This window comes from Rhinopithecus bieti, unplaced genomic scaffold, assembly GCF_001698545.2.
Source record: "Rhinopithecus bieti isolate Rb0 unplaced genomic scaffold, ASM169854v2 scaffold_80299, whole genome shotgun sequence".
NCBI classification, from domain to species: Eukaryota; Metazoa; Chordata; class Mammalia; order Primates; family Cercopithecidae; genus Rhinopithecus; species Rhinopithecus bieti.
This window is the reverse complement of record NW_016829764.1, coordinates 99,627-112,453: the sequence shown is the minus strand read 5'-3', so window position 1 is coordinate 112,453 and position 12,827 is coordinate 99,627. Positions and strand designations below refer to the sequence as shown.

Here is a 12,827-nt window from a genome sequence, read left to right as displayed (position 1 = left end):
ATGGCCTGGTGGGCAGAAGTTGCCAAGAGGTAGTCCCGAGGTATCCCAGTGGAGGACGCCCAGCAAGGGATGGCTGACCTACAAGCTCCTCTACCTCCTGTGCTCTCAAGTCAGAAAGACCACCAGGCATCCCTGAATGTTTCTGGTGCTCCTGCTTCAGCATTCAGTGTCCCATCTCCAACAGGAGTACGGGGCCAGAGCACCTTGTGTTCCCTTAAGCTCTAGGAGGCACCAAGTGGAGGAGGCTGGGGTGTGGAATGCAGCAGGAAGACAAGGCTCAGTGAGGCTCAGCCCCTACTGCTGGAGGCCCCCAACGCTTCTCTAAGCACCCTATTTAGTTTCTGCTGTTTTATCATCTGTTAAAAATAGTCACAGGCCATTTATGGCCTGTTATGTCTTGACATCATAACATAGTGAGACCTCCATCTCTAAAAAACAAAACAAATATATATATTTTTTGAGACGAAGTCTCGCACTCTCACTCAGGCTGGAGTGCGGTGGCACCATCTTGGCTCACTGCAAGCTCCCCTTCCTGGGTTCACACCATTCTCCTGCCTCAGCCTCCCGAGTAGCTGGAACTATAACCGGGTGGGGTGGTGTAAGGCTGTACTCCCGGCTACTCAGGAGGTTGAGGTGGGAGGATTACCCGAGCCCAGGAAGTTGAGGCTGCAGTGAGCTGTGACTGCATCACTGCACTCCAGCCTGGGCAACAGAGCAAGACCCTGTCTCAAACAACAACAACAAAAGCCTCAGTCACAGTCCCTGCCATCTCAAACAAACCAAATGTTTCCCTTTCCTCCAGCTTCTCCTGGCAAGCCTTCCTCTGACTCAGTACACAACCCGAGAAGCCCTTCTCATGACTCTCATTCCCTCACACATCCCATGTCCAGCTCTGCAACCACAATCCAGCATCCCACTATTACCACTGGATCTCAGCCACTGTTCACCTGGCATGACAGCAGCCTTCTGACGGCCCCCTGAGCCCCCTCTCACCCACAAGTGTATCCTCCACTCAGCCATCAGGGAGCTTTCTAGGCACAAACCCGGTTCAGTGACTTCCTGCTTCAACACCCACAAAAAGCCCAGGTTCCAGGCCCACAAGTAGATGCAGCCAAACACAACAGCAGCCCCACACCCATGCAAGATCCCTGTCCCCATGCCCTGGCCCCAGTTCAATACCAGCCCTTGAGAGGCTCCCCCCAACCTTGATGTGCTTGTTGCTGCAGTCCCTCAGCAGCGGGTTGGGCAGGCTGGTGCTGTGCCTCCTCCAGCTGTGGTAGACGCTGAGCACGACCTCCGCCAGGCCTGGAGGCCACCTTAGCAAGAACTTGTGGCCCATGCCTTTCAGGTAGCGCATCATCAGCTCCAGGATGCCCCCGTTGGTTAGGTTCTCCAGCAGGAACTCATGCACGTCCTGCTTTTCTGCCCAGGGAGCAAGAACAACCTGACTTGAACAAAGAGGACCTTTCATGCCAGGATCTCCCATTTTCTTTGGGACAGTAAAGACTGTTCCCTCCCTCTACCATCTGATCCAGGTGGACATGATACCACATTGTGGTGCTGAGATCAGGCTACTGGGTTCAATGCCTGGCTCCAGCCCTCAGCAGCTATGATTGAGCCTCTCTGAATCTCCGTATCTAAGGTGGACATCAAAAGGGCAGACCTCCAAGTGCTGCCATGTGCACTAATCTCACTCAGCAGTTATATACTGATACACACTCAACAAGTGTGCTTATACACATTCAATTTGCAAAGCGAAGCCTGTGAATTTAGCCATAAGAAAGCACAGCAAGTATGAGTCTAGACATTTCAGAAGACCTCCAAGTTGACCACAGGGCTGAGGTCCAAGACTAATCCAGGCAGACTCTTGGCCACACAAAAAAACACCCCAGAACCATTCTCACAGAACAAAACATAAGCAGGTTATAGGATAGTGGGAAGAAGAATTCCCAAAGTGAATGGTCACACTGCTCAATTCCTACCAGATTCCATGAACGTGGCTGAGTCAAATGACAGTCTATGAGGCCCAATGCTTGGGAAGCTTTCCAGTTTGGCTTCTGACTGGACTTCATAATTATTAAAGGAATCATCTTCCTCCTCAGGGTCCAGCTTTCTTAACCTGCATGTAACGTGCCAAAATCATAAAGTCACAACACACGTTCTGACACAAGCATCTGAACTCTTCCTGTTAGAGAAACCAAATCTGAGCCAGGAAGAAGGCAGCTAAAATAAGTGGGTGGTGGGGTCCAGAACCCAGGCCTCCCGTAGGCTCTGCCTCTCTCCAGGGCTTTATGAGCTAGCATTTGGTCTGTATCCTGTCTTGTTCACTCATCTCATCAACAGATGATTACCGAGCACCAGCTATGTGCCAGGCACTGTGCTAGGCACTGAATACAGCAGCCCTAAATGTGGTAGATCCTGCCTGCAGTAAGCTTACCCTCTAAAGAGACACAGCCAATCAGCAGGTACACAAAACTAACATAAATAAGGACCACCTCACAACAGAGTGCTTGAGACTCTGGGTCAAAAGGGCTCTGCTTTAGAGAGCAAGGTCAGACAAAGCCTTTGAGAGGGGATGATGTTCACGCTGCCACTGGAGGAGGAGAAGGGCTGGCAATGCAAAGATGCAGGACAAGAACAGGTACAAAGGCACAGGCCAGAAGAGTACCTGTGTGTTCTAGGGCCTCATGGGAGCCCAACGAGTAAGGTGGAAAGTAGATAGATAGGTGGGAGTTTGGGGGACCCATCTGAACTTGGTCCTTCCATAGCTCCTCACAAAGATGTGGGTGGGCCCAGTCTTGGGACTGGAGACACCTCTCCTGGCAGGCACTCCTCCCAAGGACCCATTTCAGCCAACCTTATGATGTTCCCTCAGCCCAGAACCCCTGCAGCATAAACACTCAGGGCACTTGTGAATGTCTTCATTCACATATTGCACACACTCCCAGGGCGACTCCATCAGGCAAGCGACCATGTTGCTCTTGCTTTGACCATTCAGAGAAGCAGACACTAAGTTGAATGTGGTTGCTCAAGCCTGTAAACTCAACATTTTGGGAGGTGGAGGCAGGAGGATGGCTTGAGGCCAGGAGTTCAAGATCAGCCTGGGCAATATAGCAAGGCCTCATCTCTACAAAAAACAAGAAATAAAATTAGCTGGGCATAGTGGCGTGCACCTGTAGTCCTAGCTATTCAGGAGGATCCCTTGAGCCCAGGAGTTCAAGGCCACAATGAGCTATGATTGTGCCACTGTACTCCAGCCTAGGTGACAGGGCAAGACCCCATCTCTAACAAAAATAAAAAACAAAGGAGCACACTAAATCACAAAGGAAACCAACAACTAAAATAAAGATAAAAAAGAAAGTCGAAACCATTCCAGGTAAATGGGACAGGGGAACAAGACCTTGGAGTAAAAAGCAGGGCTAAGGGGAATATAAGGTCACTCAAATCTCTTGGCACCATAACCAAAGAACAATCAATCCTGCAGCTCTTCCAAAGGGAAACTTTCTTCTGGTATTACCCCTTAAGAAAAATTCATCAGAAGGCACTGTAGCCCCACTTTGGTCCTGCATCAAGTACTGAGAACAATCATTATTTCTAAGCATTTCACCTTCACCTCAGAAAGATAACAAATTAAGAAAATTAGGAATCTTGTTGTAAAATAAATTTACAATCCACCTAAAGCTTCTGGCTTCTCCTTCACCACTTTGATGTTGGTTCCACTGAAATAAACTATCATGGGAAAGAACCACTGCTAGTTTAACTCCTGTTTAAAGATGGCATATTGAACACACATGGTTAGCTCCCAAACTCCATTCCAGTAACAATGAAGGAATAAAAAAGGCATAAACTCACAAAGACAGAAGATAGGCGAGGACGCCCCAGCAGACAAAATGTACCAGACAACTGTTAGAAGGCAGATGGTCCAGTGCAAATGAAGAATGGTGTCTGCCGAGAGAGGCCTCTCCACTCAGCAAAGGGAGGAGGAAGCGGAGTATTAAGAAACCAATCCACTGGTACCATAAACTCCAGGAAGGCTCAGAAATTGAGGACCCTAAAGCCTCTAAAGGAGGTGAGCAGGCAAGGACAAAAAGCAGAAGGACTGGTGAAAACCTAAGTAAGAAGCACTGGGGACCAAGTCCCTCCCAGCTCTGGGGAACCTAGTACCTGCTTGTTCCCTAGGCTCCTGAGAAGCACTAAGAATAAGTGAGACCCAGGAATACTTCACAAGCTCCTCCTCTACCTTCTCAGAATGCAAGGGAATCTTGCTGAGCCTGGAGCAAATCAAGTAGACACAGACTCCCTGAAAGCAGAAGGGAAGCTCCCCTCCATGGGGTTTTCAGGGCATCTGCATCTGCATGGGGTTTTCAGGGCACAGCACCCCTCTGCCTCCCAGCAACAATTAGATGTCTCGTAAATACACAGGGACGTGAGTATGTTCCTTCTAGCTCTCAAAAGATGAACAAGTCAAAGCTCCTGCCTTCAGGAATTTCAGAGGTGGGGATAGGCGAGAAAAATCCAAGATCCCACTCCAGTGAGATTTGTGCTTCAGACATCTGCACAGATGTTATGGGAACACAAAGGAGGAGATCAGACAAGAGGGTGGCAATGGAATGAGAAATGTTATTGATGGTGTACGCTGGAGGTTTGTGGGTTTGTTTCTGACAATCAGAAAAAATACACAGTACCTGGACGGCAAGAACTTCATCAGAAGCTCCTGGAAGTCTACTTTCTCTTCTTTTTTGCACTTGGTGTTTCGGACACGGGCAGACCGCCGTTTTGCTGTTTCTCCACTCTCTTCTGAAATCTTCTTCCGTTTTACCCCTTTCTTGGACTTATCTCCCCCAGAAATATCACCTTCACAAAGAATGCAAATTAAAATCTTACACGGTGGCAGGGGTGAAAAAAATGCACCATACAGACACATCAATCTCCCTCTTTTATAAATCTACTAGCATTAAACTCTTCGACCTTCAAAAAATGTTCCATCTCTTCTTCAACAACAAAGAATCCCAAGTAAAATTAATTTGAAGCCCCTTAACTCTCACACCTTTCTTGACTTCACAGGACCCACAAGCCGGATTTCAAGATTACTTTCCACAGTTACAAAGCAAGCAACACCCTTACCCTCCCATCCCCTCACTGGTTGGCTGAACTTTGGGGTCTCACCTGATATACCCAGAACAGAGACAGTGAGTGGCTCTGACCCTACCCAGGACCCTCTGAGCACTCAGCAATATGATAAGAGCAAAAAAACAGTGTGAACTATATGGCAACAGAAGAATGTCATGTATGATTAAGTAAAAAAGAGACAACCACGTGCATGTTTATTCAGAAACTTCTATATCTACCAGATTTTTTTTTCAGTGACATAGAAATCAAAAAAAGGCTCGGAGCTTTTGTCAAAAACTTCTGACAACTCTAGTAATAATAAAAATCAATAAAACATACGGTGGTTGGTGACTTTGCTGACTTTGTTTTCTAAGATCAAAGAACTCAGGAGGTACACCATCAGCAAGAGAGCAGGACCAGCAGAGGGGACCTCTGCTAGCTTCCATGTTACGAGTGAGTAAGAGCGACCTTCATGCCAGAATGTGGCAGCCAAGGCACTAAACGGTCCTGGGGGAACTATCAAGGAGCAGGAGCTGCACCCTGATCCCCCGTCCCCCTCACTGCAGGGGCTTCAGAGCTGAAATGGCCCTGACAGGTAGTGGCACTGTGAGCAGGCTGAGAGGCTCCTCTAGGGCTGGGGGCTCCCACTTCCACTTGAGTCATGAGTGTCAGCATGACCCTTCTCTCCAAAGAGGCAGGGCTCCCCAACAGTCTCATTCCTGCTGGGCTCAGTAAACAGGGTCTCTCCAGAAGCCAAATTCAGGGGGCCTGCTTACCCATAGGAGCGCCTGTCTCCAACAGACCAGGACTGTGCAGTGGGAAGCTGGTTGTAGCTACAGAGGTGTAGGAGACCACAGGCTCAGCGACAGCCACAGTTGGGCTGGTGCTGACAGCGCTTGGCTGGATCACATTAACTGGCGTTACCACCACAGAGGATGCAAGAGGCTGGCTGGGGTCCTGGTAGTCCGACAAATCAATCCGCTTGCCAAGGCTCGGACGTGGGGGCTCGCAGGTGGTGAGATGATTGTACATGGCCAGCAAGCTCTCTCCGAGGCACTTCCAGCTACAGGGAGAGGGCCACAACACCTGATCACCACCCTGTCAGAGGAATACTCCAAGCATAGGGGAAAATGGCCTGCCTGCACAGAAGCAGCAGAGCTGCTCCTGGAGCTACCACCTCCATGGGGGTGGGGGAGGTGATCAAGGTTTCATCACTGTCATAACTGATGAAATCTTGAGTCTAACACAGCTGAATTGAAGGTGCAGCAGCCAAAGCTGGACCAGAGACCTGGCATCCACCTGCACCTCACTGCAGCAGAAGCCCATAAGCATCTTGGCCTGAGGCACTTTCAGACTCAATGAGGCATGTATGAAATCCATTGACTCACTTCAAAAACTCCTCCCCAGGAAGGTCAAGTCTTTAAAACACTTGTGGAACTTCTCTGCTGCCACTAATCTGTTTCATGCAGAGAGCCTGTTGGGGACTGCCAACAGGGACATGGTCTATAAGAACTTGGACCACGGGCAGGGCCCGTTGGGAGCAGCATCTCAGTGGATTTACCAAACGGGCTGGAGCCTGCTGGATGGCAACAGGAGACTGTTGTGTGTTTTGCTGTGGTATGGTATGGTGTGTTATATTGTGTTTTGTATTTCACATTCTGTGTTGTGTGTTCTATGTTGGGTTCAAGGTTGTGTGTTGTCTACTATGCTGTGTGGTATGCTACGATGTATCCATTTATCCATCCATTAATTGCTTCTAATGCCTCAGGCTAAAGACCAACTGCTCAGCCTGGCCTCATGGTGCTGCACAGCTTCGTCTCACACCACCCCCTGCACTCCTGTTACGTTAGCTCTCTTTCAGTTCCTTAAACAAAATCACACTCTCACATCCCACTGGGCCTTTGGGCTGGCTTCCCTCTGCCCAGAGGCAACATACCCTCACACAGCATAGCCCTCTGCCTAGCCAATGCCTGTGCCTCGGTCAGACCGCAGCTCCACCACCCAGCCTTCCCCAACCCCTAGAGCAGCACGAACCTTGTTCAGAGGCCCTCCAGCACTGTGCTTCTCTCCTCACAGCCCTTATCAGCTTGAGGCATGTGCTCCTTTCTCTGGGTAACTGACAACCCCCAGGATCACTTGTAGCAAGGGACCAGGCCCCGCCACACTGCGCCCCTAGCACAGAGCACAGTCCTCTGCACAGAGTCGGCATCCAGGAAGTGTTGAGAAAGGAATAAAAGAACAGTGCTTCAGGCTGGGCACGGTGGTTCATGCCTGTACTCCCAACATTTTGAGAGGCCGAGGCGGGTAGATCACCTAAGGTCAGGAGTTCGAGACCAGCCTGACCAACACGGTGAAATCCCGTTTCTACTAGAAATACCAAAAATTAGCTGGGCATGGTGGCGCATGTCTGTAATTCCGATTACTTGGGAGGCTGAGGTAGGAGAATCGCTTGAACCTGCGAGGCAGAAGTTGCAGGGAGCCAAGATCGCACCACTGCACTCCAGCCTGGGCAACAGAGCGAGTCCCTGTCTCAAGAAAAAAAAGGACAGTGCTCGATGGGCACAGTGGCTCACACCTGTAATCCCAGCACTTTAGGAGGCCAAGGCGGGCGGATCACAAGGTCAGGAGATCGAGACCATCCTGGCTAACACCATGAGACCCCACCTCTACTAAAAATTAAAAAAATTAGCTGGGCGTGGTGGTGGGCACCTGTAGTCCCAGTTACATGGGAGGCTGAGGCAGGAGAATGGCATGAACCCGGGAGGCAGACCTTGCAGTGAGCCGAGATCACGCCACTGCACTCCAGCCTGGGCAACACAACGAGACTCTGTCTCAAAACAAAAAAAAAAAAAAACAAAAAAAAAAAAAGAAAGAAAAGGAAAAAAAAAGACAGTGCTTCAAAATCCAGAATCTAAACAATGGAGGCTCCCAGGGCTACAAGGAATTTCTTCTTTTTCCTGCCTTCAGTTAATGTTACATTTAGACCAGAAGAATTTGCTCACTGGCTGGGTTGTGTCAAATGCCTTAAATACACCATTTCCCTTACTCGTGCCTTGCTGTTGCTCATGCCTACTAGGCACTGAGGAAACCAGGGGTGGTAAACTGTGCCCTGCAGCACATTTTTTTTTTCTTTTTCTTTTTTTTTTTCTTTGAGAGGGGGTCTTACTCTGTCACCCAGGCTGGAGTGCAGTGGTGCCATCACAGCTCACTGCAGCCTTGACTTCCCACGTTCAAGCAATCCTCCCCTTTCAGTCTCCCAAGTAGCTGAAACTACAGGTGTGTGCCACCATATCTGGCTAATTTTGTTTATTTTTTGTAGAGATGAGGTCTCACTATGTTGCCCAGGCTGGTCTTGAACTCTTGACTCACACTATGTTGCCCAGGCTGGACTTGAACTCTTGATCCTCCGGCCTCAGCCTCCCAAAGTACTGGGATTATAGGCATGAGTCACCATGCCCGGCTGGTTTTCATATTTTAAAAAAATTGTTTAAAAAAAAAAAAAGAAAAGAAAAAGAAGAAAAGAATATACAACATAAATTGTACATGGCTGACAAAGGCTAGTGTGTTTACTATCTGACTCTTTAAAGGAAAAGTTTTGCTGACCCCTAGAATAGATAGAGATTACTATAAAAGCATCATGTCTTCTGCTACCAGAGAGGGAATCTATACTCTTCCTTTAATGACCAAATCCCAAATTTAACTACTAACTCCCTCCTGGTTCCACTTAGCCCTCCCACTACACCATGGAGGGTGGCCACAGTGCCAGTTCCCAGCCCTCTGTTCTCCAGTCACATAGCCACAATCCCTTGTAGTGTTCTCAGGCCTTTTCCTCCTTCACTGTAACAGGGAGGCACCCCAGGGCCCTTCCAAAACCCCAACCCTCTGTAGTTGGGGAGCACACACTCAGATGGGAGAAAGACCCTAATTCAGCTGACAAAATACAAGAAAGGGCACCAGACAGGAGTCCTAGAGCAGCCTGAAGAACAGCCCTTTCTTCCTGGCCATCTCGGTGCTCGGGTATGGAAATATTTCTGGGAAATTCCACATGCTGAAACTCACAGACAGTCATAATAATACGCATCAGAGCCAGCCCTTCCTGAGTGGGTGCTATGTGCTGCCTCTGTGCTAGCCCTACACATTTTATGTCATTATCATGACAACCCTATGAGAGAGATGTTGCTCTCCCCATTGCTAGGGAGTGGCTCCTAATGTCCCCAGAGTCATCCAATTCATAGCATTAGGAGTGCCAGGATTGGACCCAGGTCAGGTCAGTCTGATCCAGGCCAGAGCTCCCTCAGAGTAAACAGACGGGGTGGAGGTAGTGGGTGGGGAGTAGAAATGGAACACTACTGCTAAGTCATGCTAAACTTAACGATTCAATGTTAGAATTTTAAATACAGAAATTGAATTCCAGAGCTAGCTAAGGGACTAAACTACCCCAACTCCAGGGAACTGCCAATACCAATTTGCCCTTCCTGGAGAGAGAGAGACTCTCACATCATGGGGCTGGCAAGGACTATATTGAGCCCATCTCACAGGGGTCCCCACGTGGCCCTATAGGGAAAACATGGACTTGAGAGCAGGGAAGCCCAGACCTGGGATTGTCTCTGGGCTCCCCATTGAACTGCTCTGAGCATCAGTTTCCTCCTGGCAAGTGCTTGGCAAATGTTAGTTTCCATTCCCCTCCTAGATGGGACAGGCTGAGAAAGGCCTTATAGGAATGTGGCAGGTGGCTGGGGTCAAGAACAGCAACAGCAAAAAGGGACTGAGACTGGATGTACTTGAGAGAGAGCTGACCTGTTTCTTAACAATGAAGCAAGCATGCACCTCCAACCATTTGGCCACTGTGCACCAGCCCCCATCCATACCACCAACCCAGGATCAAGCCTCAAAGTCTCTCCCTCCTGTGCAGGGCAGTATCCCACACCAGGGCCTACTGGCCGACCCAGCACTCCCAGAGATGCTAGACAACCTACGTCAAGAAAGGAATGGGTTGCACAAGTTTCAGGTCCGGCTCCTTCTCCCGCACAATCAGCGCTTGCCTCTTTTTTCGCAGCCCCAAGGCCTCATCTACAATCGCCTTCGTCTCAGCTGCACTCACCGAAACATCATGAATCGACATGTCACTAAAAGCATGTGAGACAGGGAGAAATTACGATGTTACAAACTAGAACCGAGGCTGAAATTTTACACACAAAAATGCATTTAGGTTAATGCCTTTTAATGTGTATTGTTTCTTCCTATAAATAAAATAACCACTTAAGTCTGGCCTGGGGAGGGCAGTAAATAGCCTTCTTAACACCACATACACTAGAAATGACTAATATTCTTTGTTCCTTTGACAATTCAAAACTGGGCAGAGAAAGGGTTTTCATATGTATTTTTTTTTTATTTTTTTATTCTTTTTATTTTTTGAGACGGAGTCTCGCTCTGTCACCCAGGCTGGAGTGCAGTGGCCGGATCTCAGCTCACTGCAAGCTCCACCTCCCGGGTTCATGCCATTCTCCTGCCTCAGCCTCCCGGGTAGCTGGGATTACAGGTGCCGCCACCTCGCCCGGCTAGTTTTTTGTAGATTTTAGTAGAGACGGGGTTTCACCGTGTTAGCCAGGATGGTCTCGATCTCCTGACCTCGTGATCCACCCGTCTCGGCCTCCCAAAGTGCTGGGATTACAGGATTGAGCCACCGCGCCCGGCCTTTCATATGTATTAACAGTATCAAAATAATATCTGAAAAGCCACAGAAAAATAAAATCTTTCTCTCAACTATTATTAGAAAATCTTTAAAGAATTTAACTATCCTATACTGCCCATGCCAACAAAAAGTCATCGGACAAGTGAAGCTCACCAAAGTGTATCATGACCCAAAAATAAAGAAAGGGCAGGGGCTGGGAGGCCCTAGGTGTCCTCCCACAGAGACACTTCTGAGGTGACCCAGCATCACCTGCCCTCCTGCCCACTGTCCTGGTGCTTCCCAGCAGGGTTACATTGCAGAACTACTCAGGAATTTATCTGTTTCATGTGCTTCTCATCTGTCTCCCTCACGAAGGTTAGCTCCCTCATGACAGATGTTCCCTCAGTTCCTATCTCTGCCAACATGCAGTTCCCTCAGGAGAAGGACAGGCTCACAGGGGATAGACGCCAAGATAAATCACTACTAATCAACCCCTACAGGTGTGTTCCAGGGCCAAGGAAGACCAGAGGGCAGGAGGAGTTGGCTGAGCTGGAGAGCTCAGGGGAAGGGTAGCTAAAGCTCAGAAAGCAACAGAGAGGTGACCTGAGAAACAGATAAGTTCGTAAGCGAGCAGCTCTGAGGTGTAGCCCTGCTGGCAGGCATCAGGACAGTCTGGGCAAGAGGAGCAGGTATTGTTGGGTCACTTCAGAAGTGTGCCTGTGGGAGGACACCTGGCAAAGGAGGGGCAATGGCAGGACAGGTGGAGAGGTGGGAAGATGGCATGACAGTTTAGAGCGCAGTGGGAGCCAGGGTGAGAAGATAGGATGCCACACAATGGAACCACGCCTGGAAACTGCAAGGGACTTGGCGCAGCCTTAACAAAAGGAGTCTGGGAGGGAAAAAGCAGGAGGTGAGGTGGGAGAACTATGGGGTCAGGCTGCAAAGAACCTCTTTGGCAAAGCAACTGAGCACAGGCTGTGTCCTAGAGGCAAGGCAGGGGTGGTACATGATCAGAAGCATGTTTGGGACACTGATCTCGGGCAGCACTGGGAATAAAATCCTGGGAGGGGAAAGGCAGGAGGCAAGTGGGGCAGCAGGCTGCCCCAAGCATCCAGAGGAGAGCTAGCAAACACTGAAAGCTGGCAGGGCAGCAGGAGAGGTGGGCAGCAGGCAGCCTGAGGAGGCCTTGCCAAGATTAGGTACAGGTGGGTGATAAACAAGGCAGCCCAAGGTCAGTTCACTAGATGAGGGGCTGCAGCAGGGCATGAAGCCCCAGAGCACAGGGGCTCCATCCATGGACCTGAGGGGAAAATGTGACGTGCTCCTGACCCTCACCAGCCACACAAGAGAGCGTGCACACATGGCATGGGAAGAGGCAGGACTTACCATTTGAGGAACATTCTGAGAGAGTCCTTCCGGAGACAAGGCTGCTCCTCAAAAATCTTCTCCTTGAGGACCAGTCCTTTGCTGTACCGGCAATCCTTCTCCAAAGCTTTGCAGATGAAGTACAGACATGCTGGTGGGGAAAGAAACAGTTTATGACTTCTGGGACCGTACTCAGAAGCTCTGGCCTTGCCAGTTAACATCAGGAAAATATTCCCACTCCTAGAATCAAAGAAATGCCTAGTAAACAATAATGAGATACCACCTGAACTAATTCAGTCAGGTTAGTAATAAGATCCAGAGTAGACTGGGCACTGCAAGGTGAGCAGAACCAAAGACTCTGGCAGAGGACAGACCATAGGATCTTTTTGGAGGACCACAGGCAATTACACACAGATCCTCGACCCAGGAATCCCACCTCTAGGAACTACTGCAAAAATTCAACAGGGCTCACAGTGATTATGTATTGGCTAATTGGAAAACAGCCTTCAAAAAATCTGGAAATAGCCAGGCACAGGGCTCACGCCTACAATCCCAGCAATCTAGAGGCCAAGTTGGGCAGATCGCTTGAGCCCAGGAGTTGGAGACTAGCCTGGGCACCATGATGAAACCCCATCTCTACAAAAAATACAAAAATTAGTCAGGGATGTTGGTGTACACCTGT

The 12,827-nt window shown here is 49.3% G+C and overlaps 1 protein-coding gene across 5 annotated transcripts in view; it reads right to left on the bottom strand.

Moving 5' to 3' along the window:
• The window catches only part of CABIN1 (calcineurin binding protein 1), a 165,215-nt gene that overhangs the window by 113,969 nt on the left and 38,419 nt on the right, over positions 1-12,827 (bottom strand). For all 5 annotated transcript variants that reach the window (XM_017864917.1, XM_017864920.1, XM_017864916.1 and 2 more), the window contains exons 7-12: positions 12,167-12,296; positions 10,086-10,235; positions 5,886-6,172; positions 4,686-4,854; positions 1,983-2,119; positions 1,205-1,422 (exon numbers count right to left, since the gene is read on the bottom strand). In XM_017864917.1, coding sequence (XP_017720406.1) covers positions 1,205-1,422; positions 1,983-2,119; positions 4,686-4,854; positions 5,886-6,172; positions 10,086-10,235; positions 12,167-12,296 — 1,091 coding nt within the window. The remainder of the gene's footprint in view (positions 1-1,204; positions 1,423-1,982; positions 2,120-4,685; positions 4,855-5,885; positions 6,173-10,085; positions 10,236-12,166; positions 12,297-12,827) is intronic.